The following is a 22,290-nucleotide window of genomic DNA, read 5'->3' on the forward strand; positions in this document are numbered from 1 at the left end:
GATTTATCAACGGGTGATATTCTTGTTATCACTCGTTATGAATGATAAATGCTCCAGCCAATCAGCTCCTAACTGTGATTTTCCAAACACATGACAGGAGCTGATTGGCCGGAGCACCATTTCTCATTCATAATGAAGTGATAACAGGAATATCACCCGTTGATAAATCTGCCCCTAAGTATTTATCGGAGTTATGAGAAGAGTCCATTGTCCCTTTTAAATCTTGAGTTACTCCCCCCACCCCCCTCACCCTGCGGTCTCTGGATGTATAGGAAGCTGTCTCTCTGCAGACCCCTCCCTGCTCTCTCTCTGTCTCGTTTCTAGGAAACTCATAGTAAACAGTTCCTGTGTGGCCGCCTGTCTCTGAGAACTCGCACAACCACTTTCCCTGACACTATGTCGGCTGTGGTCAGCAGTCACTCACTACCTACCACCTCAAAGCGCACACCCCAGCACAGTGATCCGGGTAACGTGGGCTCTGCGTGTTTCCTATGCCATCACTCTGTGCTCTATGTGTGCTCTGCGTGTGTGTGTGTCCTGTGTGTGCGTCATGTGCCCTGTGTGTGTGCCCTGTGTGTGCATGTCTGGAACTTATACTAGTGGAGACTTTCTGTAAAACCTGTGATAGAATATTCTTTAGGTAAATAATTTTGGTCTATATTTATCAAGCCTTGGAGAGAAATAAAGTGGACGGAGAGAAAAGACCAACCAACCAGCTCCAGACTGTCATTTTTCAAACACAGCCTGTGACATGACAATTAGGAGCTGATTGTCTGATACTTTATCACCGTGCAATCTATCACTCTCCAAAGCTTGATAAATCTTGGCGAATGTCACCGGCTGTAAAAAAAATATATATATATATATTTTTTTTTTTTACCCAAAAATTGTTGTCGTTTTTTAAAATTATTTTGTAAACTGCAGATGTTGGCTAACTTTCCCCACTGATTAACGAGGGGCACGAGCGTTCTTTATGGAATCTTACTCGAAAGTCATCAATAACCTTGTAAGACGATAATGGTAAAATGTGCGGGTGTCATGATGTCGGGTCACAGTTCGGAATGTGATTTGCAGTATAGGCCGCAGAGGGGTTACTGTGCGAAGCCCACATCTGCCACCGCAGGCAGCTGGGCTCATAGATTGGCTCATGGGAAATTACGCCAATGGCCTAATAGGGCGCAAAGAAGCCGCTCAGGCGTCCTGTCTAAGGTGGGCCCTGACGTATTCTGGGGTGCCATTAGCCAGGGGTGTGGAAACTCCACAATTCCGATAAATGAAATATTTGTTTATTACCAGTTATTTATATAGCGCACACATATTCCGCAGAACTTTACAGAGAATAATTGTCCATTCACATCGGCCCCTGCCCCAGTGGAGCTTACAATCTATATTCCCTACCACTTGTACACACACACATTCACGATACGGTTAATTTTCGTTGGGAACCAAATAACCTACCTGTATATTTTTTGAGGGATTGTGGGAGGAAACCCACGCATGCACGGGGAGAATATACAAACTCCACACAGGGCCATGGTGGGAATCGAATCCATGACCTCGGTGCTGTGAGGCAGTAATGCTAACCATTACACCATCCGTGCTGCCCTGGCAAATCTTTGCCTGTAGGTCCACCAGTGCGGAGGGCCATAGCAACAGGTCATCTAGGCCTGCCTCCATCGTGCCAAATATAGAGGCCTGTGGGCCATTGACCTGCCTGGAGTAACTGGGGCTTTCTAGGATATACAGTAACACGGCTGGTCACAGTCTGGAGCAATTGTCCTGAATGGAGATTGTACAAAGTCTTTCCTGCAGAGTAATTACCCCATGGGGTTAGTAGAGTCCCTCTCCAGCTGTCGGTGGGAAGTGATTCTGCCAATAAGAAGGACACCTCACAGAGCATTCTATGGAACCGTTTACAGACACAAATGGCGTCGGCAGGACATTTTCTAGGTCATCCCAATTTGTACAGCTAAAAATTAGGACTAGAGCTGCCCAGACGCAGAGGCCTCTGGATATTTTGTTGATAGTCGCAATGTCATCATGAGAATGTTGACATGTCGTAATGTCCACATTGACCATGCCAACAGTCATCATGTCAACACTAATGAAATGTCAACATGATTAAAATGCCAACAAAATGCTTACCTAGTCCGAATGCGCTGACAGTGGTGAGTACCGCTAACACCCAACCTCTCCTCCCGCAGCCAAAACCCTCCCCCTATTGCCTAACCCTAACCCTCTGCCCCTTAGGCTAGCCATCCCCTTCTGCAGCCTAACCTTGACCCTCTCCTAGCCTAACCCTCCTCCTAGTGCCTAATCCTCCCACCCAGTAGCCTAACCCTACCTTCCTACAGCCTAACCCTCCCCTAGTGCCTAACTCTAACCTCCCCTCCTGCAGCCTAACCCTAACCACCCCTCCTGCAGCCTGCCCTGCCCCTAGTGTCTAACCTCCTGCATAGCCTAACCCTAACCTCCCCTCTCTCAACCTATCCCTCCACCCTGTAACCTAACCCTAAACTCCCCTGCCCCTAGTGTCTAGCTCCGCCCCCTCCTGCAGCCTAACCCTTGCCTCCTACAGCCTAACCCTTGCCTCCTTCCCTTCAGACTATCCCCCCTACCCCGTAGCCTAACCCTAAACTCCCCTGCCCCTAGTGTCTAGCTCCGCCCCCTCCTGCAGCCTAACCCTTGCCTCCTACAGCCTAACCCTTGCCTCCTTCCCTTCAGCCTATCCCCCCTACCCCGTAGCCTAACCCTAAACTTCCCTGTCCCTAGTGTCTTCTGTAGCCTAACCCTCCCACCCAGTAGCCACAACCGTAACCCTCCTCCTATTTTCCCCTCCTATTATGAACTTGTCAACATTCTGCTGATGTCGACTTATTCCATGTTGACATTTCAATGACGTAACATAACAACATAACTGTCAGCATTGTGGTGTGGACCTTATGATTTGCTGATTTCCTTTATGTATTTATTTATAATTTTTTTTAGGAATTAATTGAATCTACTATTCTTAGCGTATCTATCGCCTTCACGCGTACCCGTAGATTGTAAGCTGCTTTGGTCAGGTGCGACTGTCCCCGTTGCCGCTACGTAGCTAGATCTCCTGCATGCACAGTGTTGCGTAATACATTCTGTGTCTCGTACCTCAGTGATGTCACTGGTTCCTACTGAATGTACAGGCCGAATTATTGGTCTAGACTCCGCCCACAAAATGGCTGCCACCTGTATGTAGGTGAGGGGTGGGTTGCGGTACTTTGTCCCTGGTTAAAGTTGTGTCCGTTCTCTGCGACAGGCGGCAGCTCTGGGCAGCACGTAGCGGCATGTGAGACGTGCGCCAGTCTACGAGCCACAATTGGAAGAATGGAGAAGGAGAAGGAAGAGGCACTGAGAGAACAAAATGAGGTATAAATTTCACCCCTTTCCTCAGTGTGACATTGTTTAAGCCTCTTGTAGATAAGGCGTCGACGGAATGGTCTGCATTATGATTATTATATGGCTCCACAAGGGTTCCGTAGCGCAACACATCGACGTTATCACATAACACAATATTACATAAGTACATAAGATGGCAACAGACACGTTTACACATAATTGCATATATTATGTTACAGTCTAGTGGGGGATGTGGGTACACATAGGGGGAGATCTAGCAAGCCTTGGAGAGGAGTGGTTGCCACCAGCCTGGGTAACCCTACACAGTAGCTTAATGTCCGCCCTGTGCACTACAGTCTTTCCAGAGGCAGCTGGCGGAGATAGCCAGGAACAGGCAGCACCTGGAGGAAGAGCGTATGAGGATGCTACGCCACCGGCTACAGCAAGAGATGGAGCAGGAGATGAGGGGACTGCGGCAGTGCTGGAAGGAAGAGTCCACAGACGCTGTGCTGGAGGCTCTGGAGGAGGCGCGGCGACAGGCAGAGAGGGAACGGGAGAGGGAGATGCAAGCAGCGAAAGAGGCAGCAGAGGTGAGATGTATACTACACCGTTACCAGTACATACACTACTACACCATCACCAGTACAGGTACCACACTACACCGTTACCAGTACAGACACTACTACACCATCACCAGTACAGACACTACCACACCATCACCAGTACAGACACTACTACACCATCACCAGTACAGACACTACTACACCATCACCAGTACAGACACTACTACACCATCACCAGTACAGGTACCACACTACACCGTCACCAGTACAGACACTACTACACCATCACCAGTACAGACACTACCACACCATCACCAGTACAGACACTACTACACCATCACCAGTACAGACACTACTACACCATCACCAGTACAGACACTACTACACCATCACCAGTACAGACACTACCACACCATCACCAGTACAGACACTACTACACCATCACCAGTACAGACACTACTACACCATCACCAGTACAGACACTACTACACCATCACCATTACAGGTACCACACTACACCGTCACCAGTACAGGTACCACACTACACCATCACCAGTACAGACACTACCACACCATCACCAGTACAGACACTACTACACCATCACCAGTACAGACACTACTACACCATCACCAGTACAGACCCTAATACACCCTCACCAGTACAGGTACCACACTACACCGTCACCAGTACAGACACTACTACACCATCACCAGTACAGACACTACTACACCATCACCAGTACAGACCCTAATACACCCTCACCAGTACAGGTACCACACTACACCGTCACCAGTACAGACACTACTACACCATCACCAGTACAGACACTACTACACCATCACCAGTACAGACACTACTACACCATCACCAGTACAGGTACCACACTACACCGTCACCAGTACAGGTACCACACTACACCATCACCAGTACAGACACTACTACACCATCACCAGTACAGACACTACCACACCATCACCAGTACAGACACTACTACACCGTCACCAGTACAGACACTACTACACCGTCACCAGTACAGGTACCACACTACACCATCACCAGTACAGACACTACTACACCATCACCAGTACAGGTACCACACTACAACGTCACCAGTACAGACACTACCACACCATCACCATTACAGGCACTCCTAAACCGTCACCATTTCAGACACTACTACACCATCACCAGTACAGGTACCACACTATACCGTCACCAGTACAGACACTACCACACCATCACCAGTACAGACATTACTACACCGTCACCAGTACAGACACTACTACACCATCACCAGTACAGTTACCACACTACACCGTCACCAGTACAGATACTGCTTCACAGTCACCAGTACAGGCACTGCTACACCGTCACCAGTACAGACACTACTACACTGTCACCAGTACAGATACTGCTTCACCATCACCAGTACAGACACTACTACACCATCACCAGTACAGATACTGCTTCACGTCACCAGTACAGGCACTACTACACCGTCACCAGTACAGACACTACTACACAGTCACCAGTACAGGTACCACACTACACCGTCACCAGTAAGACACTACCACATCGTCACCATTACAGGCACTCCTACACCGTCACCAGTTCAGACACTACTACACCATCACCAGTACAGGTGCTGCTTCACCGTCACCAGTACAGACACTACTACACCATCACTAGTACAGATACTGCTTCACCGTCACCAGTACAGACACTACTACACCATCACCAGTACAGGTACCACACTACACTGTCACCAGTACAGACACTACCACATCGTCACCATTACAGGCACTCCTACACCGTCACCAGTTCAGACACTACAACACCATCACCAGTACAGGTGCAGCTTCACCGTCACCAGTACAGACACTACTACACCATCACCAGTACAGGTACCACACTACACCGTCACCAGTACAGACACTACCACATCGTCACCATTACAGGCACTCCTACACCGTCACCAGTTCAGACACTACTACACCATCACCAGTACAGATACTGCTTCACAGTCACCAGTACAGGCACTACTACATCGTCACCAGTACAGATACTGCTTCACCGTCACCAGTACAGACACTACTACACCATCACCAGTACAGGTACCACACTACACCGTCACCAGTACAGACACTACCACATCGTCACCATTACAGGCACTCCTACACCGTCACCAGTTCAGACACTACTACACCATCACCAGTACAGGTGCTGCTTCACCGTCACCAGTACAGACACTACTACACCATCACTAGTACAGATACTGCTTCACCGTCACCAGTACAGACACTATTACACCATCACCAGTACAGGTACCACACTACACCGTTACCAGTACAGACACTACCACATCGTCACCATTACAGGCACTCCTACACCGTCACCAGTTCAGACACTACTACACCATCACCAGTACAGATACTGCTTCACCGTCACCAATACAGACACTACTACACCATCACCAGTACAGGTACCACACTACACCGTCACCAGTACAGACACTACCACATCGTCACCATTACAGGCACTCCTACACCGTCACCAGTTCAGACACTACTACACCATCACCAGTACAGGTGCTGCTTCACCGTCACCAGTACAGACACTACTACACCATCACTAGTACAGATACTGCTTCACCGTCATCAGTACAGACACTACTACACCATCACCAGTACAGGTACCACACTACACCGTCACCAGTACAGACACTACCACATCGTCACCATTACAGGCACTCCTACACCGTCACCAGTTCAGACACTACTACACCATCACCAGTACAGGTGCTGCTTCACCGTCACCAGTACAGACACTACTACACCATCACTAGTACAGATACTGCTTCACCGTCACCAGTACAGACACTACTACACCATCACCAGTACAGACACTACCACATCGTCACCATTACAGGCACTCCTACACCGTCACCAGTTCAGACACTACTACACCATCACCAGTACAGATACTGCTTCACCGTCACCAGTACAGGCACTACTACACCGTCACCAGTACAGACACTACTACACCATCACCAGTACAGGTACCACACTACACCATCACCAGTACAGACACTACCACACCGTCACCATTACAGGCCCTCCTACACCGTCACCAGTTCAGACACTGCTACACCATCACCAGTACAGATACTGCTTCACCGTCACCAGTACAGGCACTGCTACACCGTCACCAGTACAGACACTCCTACACCGTCACTAGTACAAATACTGCTTCACAGTCACCAGTACAGGCTCTACTACACCGTCACCAGTAGATGCACCATTACACCGTCACCAGTACAGACACTACTACACCGTCACCAGTACAGACACTACTACACCGTCACCAGTACAGGCACCATTACGCCGTCACCAGTACAGACACTACTACACCATCACCAGTACAGGCACCATTACACCGTCACCAGTACAGACACTACTACACCATCACCAGTACAGATACTGCTTCACCGTCACCAGTACAGGCACTGCTACACCATCACCAGTACAGACACTACTACACCGTCACCAGCACAAATACTGCTTCACAGTCACCAGTAAAGGTACTACTACACCGTCACCAGTACAGGCACCATTACACCGTCACCAGTACAGACGCTACTACACCGTCACCAGTACAGACACTACTACACCGTCACCAGTACAGGCACCATTACACCGTCACCAGTACAGACACTACTACACTATCACCAGTACAGAAACTGCTTCACCATCACCAATACTGGCACTAGTACACCGTCTCCAGTACAGACACTACTACACCATCACCAGTACAGGCACCATTACACCGTTACCAGTACAGACACTACTACACCATCACCAGTACAGGCACCATTACACCGTCACCAGTACAGACACTACTACACCGTCACCAGTACAGACACTACTACACCATCACCAGTACAGATACTGCTTCACCGTCACCAGTACAGGCACTGCTACACCGTCTCCAGTTCAGACACTACTACACCATCACCAGTACAGGTGCTGCTTCACCATCACCAGTACAGACACTACTACACCATCACCAGTACAGATACTGCTTCACCGTCACCAGTACAGGCACTACTACACCGTCACCAGTACACAGAGCCGGCCCTAACCAATATGATGCCCTAGGCAAGATTTTGGCTGGTGCCCCCTAGCACCACCGCTGGTTCCGCCTCGGACCTTGCACTTCTTTCCCAGCACCATCACCCCTCATCCATAGCAGTCCTTATTTTGGTGTTTGTACCCCCTATATTTTAAATAGGAACAGTTCGCACATTTGGCGCACGGCCCAAAAAGGGGTGTGTTTTTGCTGGCAAGGGGCATGGCCACACAATAGTAACCCCAATTCCAGTTACGCCACACAGTACTGCACTTTATTCACATTTGATCATGCGATAGTGTCCATAATTCATATTACATCCCACAGTAGTATCACTTTACCTTATAAACGTTACTCCTCACAGTAGAGCCCCTTATTCACATTACATCACACTGAATTGCTCCTTATTCACATTACACCACACCCTATTGCTCTTTATTCACATTAGATGAAACAGTAGTGCCCTTGACATACGCAACGCCACATAGTAGAGAACCTTAAACACATAATGCCACACAGTAATGCCCCTAACACTTATGAGACACATTATTAATGTCCTTATAAACATAATGCGCCTTAAACATTATGCCAACATTTATTAATGCCCTTTTACACGTAATGTCCCTTACACATATGCCGCACATTATTAATGTCCTTATAAACATAATGACACACATAGTGCCCCCTACACATTTGCTGCACATTATTAGTGCCCCTATACACATAATGACACATACAGTAGTACCCTGTTACACATATGCCGCACATTATTAATGCCCTTATACACATAATGACACACAAAGTGCCCCCTACACATTTGCTGCAGGTTATTAGTGCCCCTATACACATAATGACACACATACAATAGTACCCTGTTACACATATGCCGCACATTATTAATGCCCTTATACACATAAGGACACACATAGTGCCCCTTACACATATGTTACACATTATTAATGAATTTTTACATGACACACATAATGCTCCTTACACATATTCCGAACAATACTGCACAACCAACCCACTCACATGCACACAACACTCACACTGCCACTAACACTGTGACCTCTGCCTCTGCTTGGATACAGATGTGTCCTCATAAATCTTGCCTCAATTTGAATGTCAGGCACATTTTTTTATGAAAATGCATCTTATTTGCATTGCTATGTGGCTAGGATCACTGGCGTGCGCAGACCATTTTATTAGGGGGTGCACCGTCGGAGGGGTGTGTCTAGCACCGCCTTTTGGGCGTATCTAGCACCATCTATTGATGGTCAATGCATATAAAATATCCACCTTTGTACCAATCCTAATAAAGCAGATACATTGTCAGATGTTGTGGTGTGCTCCAAACAAACACCCCTGATGGCACTCACTGCAATTACACTGTTCCTCCTCAGCCTGGTCTGGCTCTCCCTCGCTTTCCCCTGCAAGATGCAGCAGCTTACTTAGAAGTCAGTCTCTCACTGACACTGACAGTCGCAGACTAGTATTGCCGCTGCTGGAAAAACAAGTGATGTGTCCATGCTGCTGCCGGCCGTCTGCCAGTATTGAATTTGTCTTCCTAAGAGGAACGTTGGCTGCATGCTGCTCCTCATCAGTGGCTGGCGTTGGCATAGCATAGAAGGAGAGAGGTGGGCTTGTGGCGGGTGTGACGGATGGGCGTGCGAGCAGCATGACATAATCATGTCACATCACACTGTTTTTATACATGGAGGTGGAGCTGGGAATTTGAAAGCCGGTGTCAGTGGCACCCTTGATTAACCCAGGCGTGCGGTCAGTAATGCAGTCCTGACAGGGTGCAGTGCAGAGGGGACAGTAATCAGCCTGCTCGGCGATCGCTGCATCAGGCATGTGAGATCGGGGTGCCGGACATTAGGGGGTGCCTGTGCGCACCAGGCACCCCCCCTGCGCACACCTATGGCTAGGATGCACAAGCAGCTTCTACTGATTAAACTGATATGCAGCATGCCAATATACTGTGTGAGACTGTGTCTGTATCTGCATATGAAATGCTGCACACAGAATATAGGCATGCCGCATATCATTTTAATCAGCAGAAGCTGCTGATGCCCCTAGGCATACCAAATGCCCTAGGCAATTGCCTAGTTTGCCTATACCTATGGCCGGCTCTGCCAGTACAGACACTACTACACCATCACCAGTACAGGTACCACACTATACCATCACCAGTACAGACACTACCACACCGTCACCATTACAGGCACTCCTACACCGTCACCAGTTCAGACACTACTACACCATCACCAGTACAGATACTGCTTCACCGTCACCGGTACAGGCACTACTACACCATCACCAGTACAGACACTCCTACACCGTCACCAGTACAAATACTGCTTCACAGTCACCAGTACAGGCTCTACTACACCGTCACCAGTACATGCACCATTACACCGTCACCAGTACAGACACTACTAGACCATCACCAGTACAGGCACCATTACGCCTTCACCAGTACAGACACTACTACACCATCACCAGTACAGGCACCATTACACCGTCACCAGTACAGACACTACTACACCGTCACCAGTACAGACACTACTACACCGTCACCAGTACAGACACTACTACACCATCACCAGTACAGATACTGCTTCACCGTCACCAGTACAGGCACTGCTACACCATCACCAGTACAGACACTACTACACCGTCACCAGCACAAATACTGCTTCACGGTCACCAGTACAGGCACTACTACACCGTCACCAGTACAGGCACCATTACACCGTCACCAGTACAGACGCTACTACACCGTCACCAGTATAGACACTACTACACCATCACCAGTACAGGCACCATTACACCGTCACCAGTACAGACACTACTACACTATCACCAGTACAGAAACTGCTTCACCGTCACCAATACAGGCACTACTACACCGTCTCCAGTACAGACACTACTACACCATCACCAGTACAGGCACCATTACACCGTCACCAGTACAGACACTATTACACCATCACCAGTACAGATACTGCTTCACCGTCACCAGTACAGGCACTGCTACACCATCACCAGTACAGACACTACTACACCGTCACCAGCACAAATACTGCTTCACGGTCACCAGTACAGGCACTACTACACCGTCACCAGTACAGGCACCATTACACCGTCACCAGTACAGACGCTACTACACCGTCACCAGTACAGACACTACTACACCATCACCAGTACAGACACTAATACACCATCACCAGTACAGACACTACTACACCATCACCAGTACAGACACTACTACACCATCACCAGTATAGGCACCATTACACCGTCACCAGTACAGGCACCACTACACTATCACCAGTACAGACACTAATACACCATCACCAGTACAGACACTACTACACCATACCAGTACAGACACTACTACACCATTACCAGTACAGACACTACTACACAGTCACCAGTACAGACACTACTACACCATCACCAGTACAGGCACCATTACACTGTCACCAGTACAGACACTACTACACCATCACCAGTACAGGCACCATTACACCGTCACCAGTACAGACACTACTACACCGTCACCAGTACAGACACTACTACACCATCACCAGTACAGATACTGCTTCACCGTCACCAGTACAGGCACTGCTACACCATCACCAGTACAGGCACCACTATACCGTCACCAGTACAGGCACCACTATACCATCACCAGTACAGACACTACTACACCATCACCAGTACAGACACTACTACACCATCACCAGTACAGACACTACTACACCATCACCAGTACAGGCACCATTACACCGTCACCAGTACAGACACTACTACACCATCACCAGTACAGACACTACTACACCGTCACCAGTACAGGCACCATTACACCGTCACCAGTACAGACACTACTACACTATCACCAGTACAGAAACTGCTTCACCGTCACCAATACAGACACTACTACACCATCACCAGTACAGGCACCATTACACCGTCACCAGTACAGACACTACTACACCATCACCAGTACAAGCACCATTACACCGTCACCAGTACAGACACTACTACACCGTCACCAGTACAGACACTACTACACCGTCACCAGTACAAGCACTGCTACACCGTCTCCAGTACAGACACTACTACACCGTCACCAGTACAGGCACCATTACACCATCACCAGTACAGACACTACTACACTATCACCAGTACAGAAACTGCTTCACCGTCACCAATACAGACACTACTACACCATCACCAGTACAGGCACCATTACACCGTCTCCAGTACAGACACTACTACACCATCACCAGTACAGGCACCTTTACACCGTCACCAGTACAGACACTACTACACCATCACCAGTACAGGCACCATTACACCGTCACCAGTACAGACACTACTACACCGTCACCAGTACAAGCACTACTACACCGTCTCCAGTACAGACACTACTACACCATCACCAGTACAGGCACTACTACACCATCACCAGTACAGATACTGCTTCACCGTCACCAGTACAAGCACTGCTACACCGTCTCCAGTACAGACACTACTACACCATCACCAGTACAGGCACTACTACACCATCACCAGTACAGATACTGCTTCACCGTCACCAGTACAAGCACTGCTACACCGTCTCCAGTACAGACACTACTACACCATCACCAGTACAGGCACCATTACACCGTCACCAGTACAGGCACCACTATACCATCACCAGTACAGACACTAATATACCATCACCAGTACAGACACTACTACACCGTCACCAGTACAGACACTACTACACCGTCACCAGTACAGACACTACTACACCATCACCAGTACAGGCACCATTACACTGTCACCAGTACAGACACTACTACACCATCACCAGTACAGGAACTACTACACCGTCACCAGTACAGGCACCATTACACCGTCACCAGTACAGACACTACTACACTATCACCAGTACAGAAACTGCTTCACCGTCACCAATACAGACACTACTACACCATCACCAGTACAGGCACCATTACACCGTCACCAGTACAGACACTACTACACCGTCACCAGTACAGACACTACTACACCATCACCAGTACAGATACTGCTTCACCGTCACCAGTACAGGCACTGCTACACCGTGTCCAGTACAGACACTACTACACCATCACCAGTACAGACACTAATACACCATCACCAGTACAGACACTACTACACCATCACCAGTACAGACACTACTACACCATCACCAGTGCAGGCACCATTACACCGTCACCAGTACAGACACCACTATACCATCACCAGTATAGACACTACTACACCATCACCAGTACATACACTACTACACCGTCACCAGTACAGGCACCATTACACCGTCACCAGTACAGACACTACTACACTATCACCAGTACAGAAACTGCTTCACCGTCACCAATACAGGCACTACTACACCATCACCAGTACAGGCACCATTACACCGTCACCAGTACAGACACTACTACACCATCACCAGTACAGACACTACTACACCGTCACCAGTACAGACACTACTACACCATCACCAGTACAGGCACCATTACACCGTCACCAGTACAGACACTAATATACCATCACCAGTACAGACACTACTACACCGTCACCAGTACAGGCACCATTACACCGTCACCAGTACAGGCACCACTATACCATCACTAGATGAAATGTATATTCTAGGTAATGCTTTGTGTTATCAGCTGCACTACAAGGACCGTCTGAAGCACGCGGTAGCAGAGGCTGTAGCAGAGGAACAGAGACAATCGGAGCAACAGAGAGACTCAATGAAACGGCAGCAGGCGGAGGAACTAAAGGCTTTCCAAGAGAAGTGAGAAAACCACATTACTTTATATGCTCTGTGTAACAGCAGCACCAACATACCCCCAGACACACACTAACATACCCTCATACACTCACTAACACACACACACCTCATACTCAGACACTCTCACACAGACACACCCTCACTCTCATACACACTCACTAACACACACACACCTCATACTCAGACACACTCACACAGACACAGACACATACCCCCAGACACACACTAACATACCCTCATACACTCACTAACACACACACCTCATACTCAGACACACTCACACAGACACAGACACATACCCCCAGACACACACTAACATACCCTCATACACTCACTAACACACACACCTCATACTCAGACACACTCACACAGACACATACCCCCAGACACACACTAACATACCCTCATACACTCACTAACACACACACACCTCATACTCAGACACTCTCACACAGACACACCCTCACTCTCATACACACTCACTAACACACACACACCTCATACTCAGACACACTCACACAGACACAGACACATACCCCCAGACACACACTAACATACCCTCATACACTCACTAACACACACACCTCATACTCAGACACACTCACACAGACACAGACACATACCCCCAGACACACACTAACATACCCTCATACACTCACTAACACACACACCTCATACTCAGACACACTCACACAGACACATACCCCCAGACACACACTAACATACCCTCATACACTCACTAACACACACACACCTCATACTCAGGCACACTCACACAGACACATACCCCCAGACACACACTAACATACCCTCATACACTCACTAACACACACACCTCATACTCAGACACACTCACACAGACACATACCCCCAGACACACACTAACATACCCTCATACACTCACTAACACACACACCTCATACTCAGACACACTCACACAGACACATACGCTCAGACACACACTAACGTACCCTCATACACACACTCACTAACACACACACACCTCATACTCAGACACACTCACATAGACACATACGCTCAGACGCACACTCACTCTCATACAAAGCGGGATGTACTAAAAGGTGAAAACGTGACGAAAACTCCAAAACTGCAGTTTGGGGAATTTTTCCGGCATTCCCATATGTATGTACCAAGCTCCGGAGCTTGTATCCGATGGGTAACTCCATCTTTAGATGCCGTTACCCAGTAGAAGCCTATGGGCTCCTTTTCGTGTTCCTTCTGTATTTGTATCCCTCCCTAGCACCCTCTGCGGCCGCCGCGTCATATTGTGCATGCACAAAAAAGCTCCCGGGTTCAAAACCCAGAAGTCCTGTGATCGCAAAGGACAGCTCTTATTGGGACAGCTATCCTTTGCGCATTTCTAGGTACATACTGGTGTTATTAACACCCGTATATACTCGATAAGTGTATATAATCTTTGTGTCTCATTCTATATCCCTTTGTCTTCTTCTCTTTCCCTCTCTCACTCTGGTTTCAAAACTGGCCTGCCCCGTATAATAGTGTACCCCCGGCATCCAGCTCAAATTGCCCTGTTGTCATTCCAACGCTGTGTAGATGACGTAATTTTCCCCTGTACCCTATATCTCCTTATACCAGGATATGTGCTGTGCAGGAGCAGCTGGAGAGTGTAATCAGGGAGAAGACGGACTTTGAGTGCCAGTTTAAGGTAATGTACTCCCACCGCCACCTCCATCACCTGTTATGAATGACTGTAACAGACCCCCTTCCCCTGAACTACAATCGTTCACTGGTACTTGACAGCCAGTAGGACATCAACTCAAGCTCAAGATCTCAGACACATTTATTTAAAGGGAACAGGACACCTCAGAGACTATGAAACTATACAGAAGAAAAGGATTCCAGGTCTTCAGTATAGCATGGGCAATCTTCACTGAAGAATATGCTTGCCAGTTTTATAATTACCACTAATTAATGTTTTGCTGGACAATTCTCACAAATATTACAAGTCTTTTTTACAAGAAAACTGACTGGAAGTAACATATTGTTTGCATGTAGAGGTAAATGCCTTGGATATAAATACTGCACAGTTCTTTCCAATAGCACAGGTATATTTTACAGTAGAGATATGAATTGATAAGTAGTAGCAGGTTTTCTGCATGCATAAATAAATGCGTTTTGAAGAGAAATACTGCACAACAATTTAAGAATATTACACAGCAACAAGCTATTGAGTAGATCTTCAGAATACTCGAGATTAATTGAACTATAGTGAAATGCCACACAGTTCTTTTCAATATGCACAGATCATATCACTGTAACAAGATACTTAGCAGATCTTTCACAGAGTGCAGGATAGCTTCACAAAAGAGAAATATCATCAGGTAACAGGCTTTCCAAATGATACAGAAAGATTAACTTTGTTGAGCATCTCAGAGCATAAATCCAAGTTTGCATTTGGACAAGACAGGAACAGACTGATTGCGGTATCCGGATTGTAGATAGACAGTCAACAGGGCACCACCAGATGGTCGACGGCAATAGGTCACACAAATGGTCAACACAAAAAATGTCAACATGTGGTTTTTCCTGATTATACATGATTGTTAGTATTAGGGATTAGTTTTATGGTTACGGTTAGCCACTTTGGGGAGTGGACAGTTAGGTTTAGGCACTTGGTAAAGGGTTAGACTGCATACGGGGACAGTTAGGGTTATTCAATAGGGGAAGGATTAGGGATAAAATAACAAAAAAAATTGTTCTGTGTCGACCATTTGGCAACCTTTTGAACCTGTCAACCTTTTGTCCACGTCGACCTAAGTCTATGCCAACCATTTCACTGTTGACCTTTTGACCACGTGGACCTATTGCCCGTTGGCCACCTCGTGTTGACCTATTGACCGTCTATATACGGTCTATCCTTCAATCCATACTCACTGATTACAACCCACAAGAGAGTATACAGGGAGACTCCCTATAAGAGCTGAGACATCCAAATAGCACCAGTCAAAGAACCAAGCAGGAGATAATGAAACCAAGAGGTCCATTTACCATTAAATATTGGTGGCATATCCCCCTGAGGATATCTGCATATATTTAGTATCACTCAAATGTATGACAGAGTAATCCCTACATTCTGTCAGTGACCGCATCCCCATAGGTTTCTATGGGGTCAGAATGAACCAAGGTCCAGAATGCAAAGCATTCCCGAGATTGGCCCCATCAGTAAATTATGTTATCCCGCAGTAGCTTATAGGCTACCCATCACATAATTAGCCATCAGTGGCCGTGCATGCACAGGACTCCCAATAAAAGTCCGAACACATCGCAGGGACAGACTCCTTTCAGAGCCCCTGTACCTGTGTTCCATGCCGATCCTGCAAAGCGATATTTTGGATGCTAATATTGCACCCAGATTGCATTGCAAATGTGATTATTTATAAATAGGCCCTCTAGTCTGCACAGCTGACTGGTTGCCAGAAGACTGACTGGAGCTTACAGAACTAACCTGTCCATGATCTACTAAGCTGTGCTTATTACAGATTCTGACACCACCTCCATCACCTCCATCAAATGTCTATCATATTTTCCTGTAATTTCCTCTGATCTTCACATTTAATGTACCAAGAGCTGCTGTAAGACAATAGTGCTACCGCCTGGTACAGTGAGAGAGGTAAAAGCGTGTCCGGGAGGGTAAAATGACATTGCAATCTATAACCTATGGGTACAATGCAGCTGTCTTCTGACAGATCCACAGAAACCACTGAGTGTGGTGACTACAATGGGTCCTGGTTGTTTGTGGGAGCAATGACCAATATTTTGGAAATTAAAATAAGCAATTGTTTTCTGCCGCCCGTCCTAGTGAGGGGAAAGCATAACGCTCCCCCACCCTGGGGTCCACGTGCCCCCATGCCTAAGTTCTAGTGTCCCTTCTAATATCACTTTGTGGTCTTTCACTTTCAGGAGCTGCAGCTGAATTACAAGCGATTTATCGACCTGACAGACTCCGCTCTGCACTCGGATTACCTCCTGCGCCTGATACGCCTGGGGAAGCCTCCTGGCTACGCCCACTGCGCCGTCCAGACTGATGCCAATACTGCATGATCTTCCTGTAACACCAGACTATGGATGGGACATCAATGATTCCATCAGTGCATGGGGATCCGGTCTCTAGGTCGACAGTAACTAGGTCGACAATGTTTAGGTCGACCACTATTGGTCGACAGTAACTAGGTCGACCGGGTGTCAAGGTCGACAGGGTTTCTAGGTCAACATGTTCTAGGTCGACAGGTCAAAAGGTCGACATGAGTTTTTAAAAAAAATATCTTTTTTTTTTACTTTTTCGTAATTAACGATCCACGCGGACTACGATTGGGAATAGTAACCTGTGCCGAGTGCAGCGAGGCACCTTGCCTGAAGCCAGGGGACACAGTGCACTAATTGGGGTTCCCAGTCATTGTACGGAGAAAACGACACAAAAACCCCCCATTACAAACTAATGTTGACCTTTTGACCTGTCGACCTAGACCATGTCGACCTAGAGACCCCGTCGACCTAGTTACTGTCGACCAATAGTGGACGACCCAAACATTGTCGACCTAGACACTGTGGACCCTATGAAGCACACCCCAGCACAACAATGCTTGTCATGGAACCAGTCGGCCACATACTATACTTGTAGCGGACATATTGCCAGTTTAACTGTCATTAGTAGAGAGAGGCTACACCTCTGCAGCAATTCCACTTTACTGCCCTAAAAATCACCCTGTCCTCTGGGCCCTCACACCCTCCTCTGTCAACCTGTCCTCTGGGCCCTCACACCCTCCTCTGTCACCCTGTCCTCTGGGCCCTCACACCCTCCTCTGTCAACCTGTCCTCTGGGCCCTCACATCCTCATCTGTCCTCTGGTCCCTCACACCCTCCGCCATCACCCTGTCCTCTGGTCCCTCACACCCTTCTCTGTCACCCTGTCCTCTGGGCCCCTGCATCCTCACCTGTCACCCTTTCCTCTGGTCCCTCACACCCTCCGCCGATACCATGTCCTCTGGGCCCTCGCATCCTCATCTGTCACCCTGTCCTCTGGTCCCTCACACCCTCCGCCATCACCCTGTCCTCTGGGCCCTTGCATCCTCATCTGTCACCCTGTTCTCTGGTCCCTCACACCCTCCGCCGTCACCCTGTACTCTGGTCCCTCACACCCTCCGCCATCACCCTGTCCTCTGGTCCCTCACATCCTCAACCATCACATTGTCCTCTGCCGTCACCCTTTCCTCTGGTCCCTCACACCCTCCGCCATCACCCTGTCCTCTGGTTCTTCACACCCTCCTCTGTCACCCTGTCCCTGTCCCTCATACCCTCCACTGTCACCCTGTTCTCTAGGACCTTACACCCTCCACCATCACCATGTCCTGTGGGTTTTCACACCCTCCGCCTTCACCCTGTCCTCTGGTCCCTCACACCCTCCGCCGTCACCCTGTCCTCTGGTCCCTCACATCCTTCACCGTCACATTGTCCTCTGGTCCCTCACACCCTCCGCCGTCACCCTGTCCTCTGGGCCCCCACACACTCCGCCTTTAAAATGTCCTCTGGTACTTCACATCCTCCGCCATCACCCTGTCCTCTGGGCCCTCACACCCTCCACTGTCACCCTGTTCTCTAGGACCTTACACCCTCCACCGTCACCATGTCCTGTCGGTTTTCACACCCTCCGCCTTCACCCTGTCCTCTGGGCCCTCAAACCCTCCGACTTCAACCTTTCCTCTAGTCCCCAACACTCTCGCTCACCACCTTGTCCTCTGGGCCCTCACATCCTTCGCCATCACCCAGTCCTCTGGTCCTCACACCCTCTGCTGTCATTCGGTCCTCCGGTCCCCCAAACCCTTCGCCATCACTCTGTTCTCTTGGCCCTCACACCCTCCACCTTCACCAAGTCCTCTGGGCCCTCACAACCTCGCCTGTTACCCTGTCCTCTGGTCCCTGACACCCTCCACTGTCACGCTGTGTCTTTCACACCCTGCCATTTTCCCATGTTGAAAATTGAAACAAAATAAACACTGAATTATGTGCCCTTATTTATGGTGTATTTAGTCATTAAAGCAGCACTCCAATTAAAAAAAAAACATTTTTTTTCACATGGAACGTGATGTAGTGAGCAGAGATACTTTGGGTATTTCTCTGAGCTCATCTGCTCCGTGTGATACTCATCTATCATCTCACCCCACACATTTATTGGGGTTTTCTTGAGTGTTAAGTGCCCTTTGTCAGGACTCCAGAGCTCGCAGGACTCACAAGCACTCAACAGAAACCTTGAACCACACAGAGCCAGTCTTTTACAGCCTCCAATCACTTATAGCGCGCGTCTGGCACCCCTAAATAATTCCCAAGAAGATTGTGTTCAACTGTTTAGCTACAAGATTCCAGAATAGACTGTAAGCTCCTGTGCTCTAGCCTACAAGTTTTTCTCACATAGAAATCATTCTGGTATGCTTTTATTTTTAAGGGCACTTTTTATGGTGACTGCAACTCCTAAGCCTGACACATGGTGGCGCTATCCAGCTGTTCATGCATATTGGGTGGGAGCCCTGTGACAGATCAGAGTTCACTCATTCCCTTCTCTCTCTCACTCATCTCAGGATTCAAGATTATTTTTCTGAATTATTTATTTTCCGGCTTTCGGAATGTATTTGCATTTGAATTGTTTGTATTTCTGTATTGTTGTTTTTTTTTTGTACTTCTAATCAATTCTATGAATTTATTTATCCTCATTGTCCTTTGTCTCCTCTGTGTATACTGGTCGAGGTGCTGCAGTTTTCTGTTTCACCACAAGAGGCCCTCAGTCCTCCATTGTTAGCTTATTACTCCTTTCTCCCTCCATCTTCTCTGTATCCCCCTCTCTGTATCCTGCATTTCTGCTCTCTGTTTAAGATCCCTAAACCCTGTTGCACACCCAGACACACACACGCACACACACAAACACACACATATATGTATATATATATATATATATATATATATATTTGCAGGGGCACAACATTGCATACCAGGGGGCAGGGAGGCCGCAAGGGAAGCTGCCACAGACACAAGAGGAATCAGTGTTGCTTCTTTGGTAACTGAGTTATGCAAATGCACACAGGAGCCATCTTTTGAAATGAGATCACCCACCAAGGGCGTCCCAGACGCGCTACCTGCGCCCGGAGACGCAGCACTGGATCAACATCGGGAACACCACACATCTGAACCACCATAAGTTTGCTCAGAGTGTCCACCGCAACTAAGCTGCAGAGGCCGGTGGTTCTGCGTCCGCAGAGGCAGTCGCTGGCTTGGCCACACCCCCCAAAATGGCAGCATCGTGCCTCCGTTCTCTACTCCCCATCACTACCCCCATACACAATCACACTGCGAGTAACACCACAGTGCGACTGGAGCTGCGGCACCTGGGGCAACGCCGCATGCGCGGAACAGAAAGCATCGGCCAGTTGTGAAACTACTGCTGAAAAGAATATCTCTGTGATGCCGCTGGCATGGTAACGGTTAACTTACCGCTTCGGCGCTCCACCCCCTGCCGATAGTCGCGGTGTATAATGAGCTGCTCACATTTTATTTATTTAGGACCGAAAACGTATGATACTGGATGGATTTTCGTAAATCACGCGATGGCGTCAACATGACTGAAATGTCGGCACTTTGCTATTAGTTTCATTTTATGCCTAACACTAACACTAATCCTAACATTAATCTTATTCTTAATCAACATTTTCCTGGTTAAGGGGGGGAGCTGGACTAATTTAAAACATAAGATGCTTGCTGAGACTTGTAGTGCCATGCAGGAAAAATACAAAACACAGGTGCACACTCTAAGCACAGTTTTGATAATCAAAATAATTATAATAAACTCTACAATTTAGTATGGAGTAAAATTGAGGTACTTAGCTCGTGTTTGGCCAAACGTGAGCCCACCTACCTTGTCACGGTGCCCTCATTGGGTGGGTCCCTAATACTGAGATATACATTTATCCAGGTCTTATCTATCATAGTGCCCGTTCTCATATCTAGCCAGCAAATGAAAGAGTAGGTGGTTGCTGTACTAGTCCAGGTAGAAGGACTATCTACACCTTCCAGTGTACATACATACACAATTATGTAGGATGGGGGGGAGGAGACCTTGAAAGCACTTCTTAATGTTAATCATAAGAGGTGCTACCATTCTGAGACTTGTAGTGCCACACAGAAAAAAAAGAAAATGCAGGTGCACACTCTTAGCACTAAGAGTACTGAGGTACTTAGCAAATTTAGCCAAAAATGCATGCCCCCCTACCACATCATGGTAACTTCATCAGGTGGGGTTTAGTATGATTTGACAATGGACAGGATGCCGGCTGTCTGTATACCGACAGTGGCATCCCGTC

The 22,290-nt window shown here is 48.0% G+C and overlaps 1 protein-coding gene across 1 annotated transcript; it reads left to right on the plus strand.

The window, feature by feature from the left end:
* Window positions 1-310: 310 nt before the first annotated feature.
* Window positions 311-19,956, plus strand: LOC134935956 (golgin subfamily A member 6-like protein 7). The gene is made up of 6 exons (XM_063930816.1): window positions 311-466; window positions 3,293-3,402; window positions 3,729-3,962; window positions 13,782-13,909; window positions 15,524-15,593; window positions 17,849-19,956. Exons 1-6 carry the CDS (start codon window positions 397-399, stop codon window positions 17,987-17,989), a joined length of 753 nt encoding a protein of 250 aa, XP_063786886.1. The 5' UTR covers window positions 311-396; the 3' UTR covers window positions 17,990-19,956.
* Window positions 19,957-22,290: the final 2,334 nt, after the last annotated feature.

The sequence above is a fragment of the Pseudophryne corroboree genome, chromosome 6 (genome assembly GCF_028390025.1).
Source record: "Pseudophryne corroboree isolate aPseCor3 chromosome 6, aPseCor3.hap2, whole genome shotgun sequence".
Taxonomy (NCBI): domain Eukaryota; kingdom Metazoa; phylum Chordata; class Amphibia; order Anura; family Myobatrachidae; genus Pseudophryne; species Pseudophryne corroboree.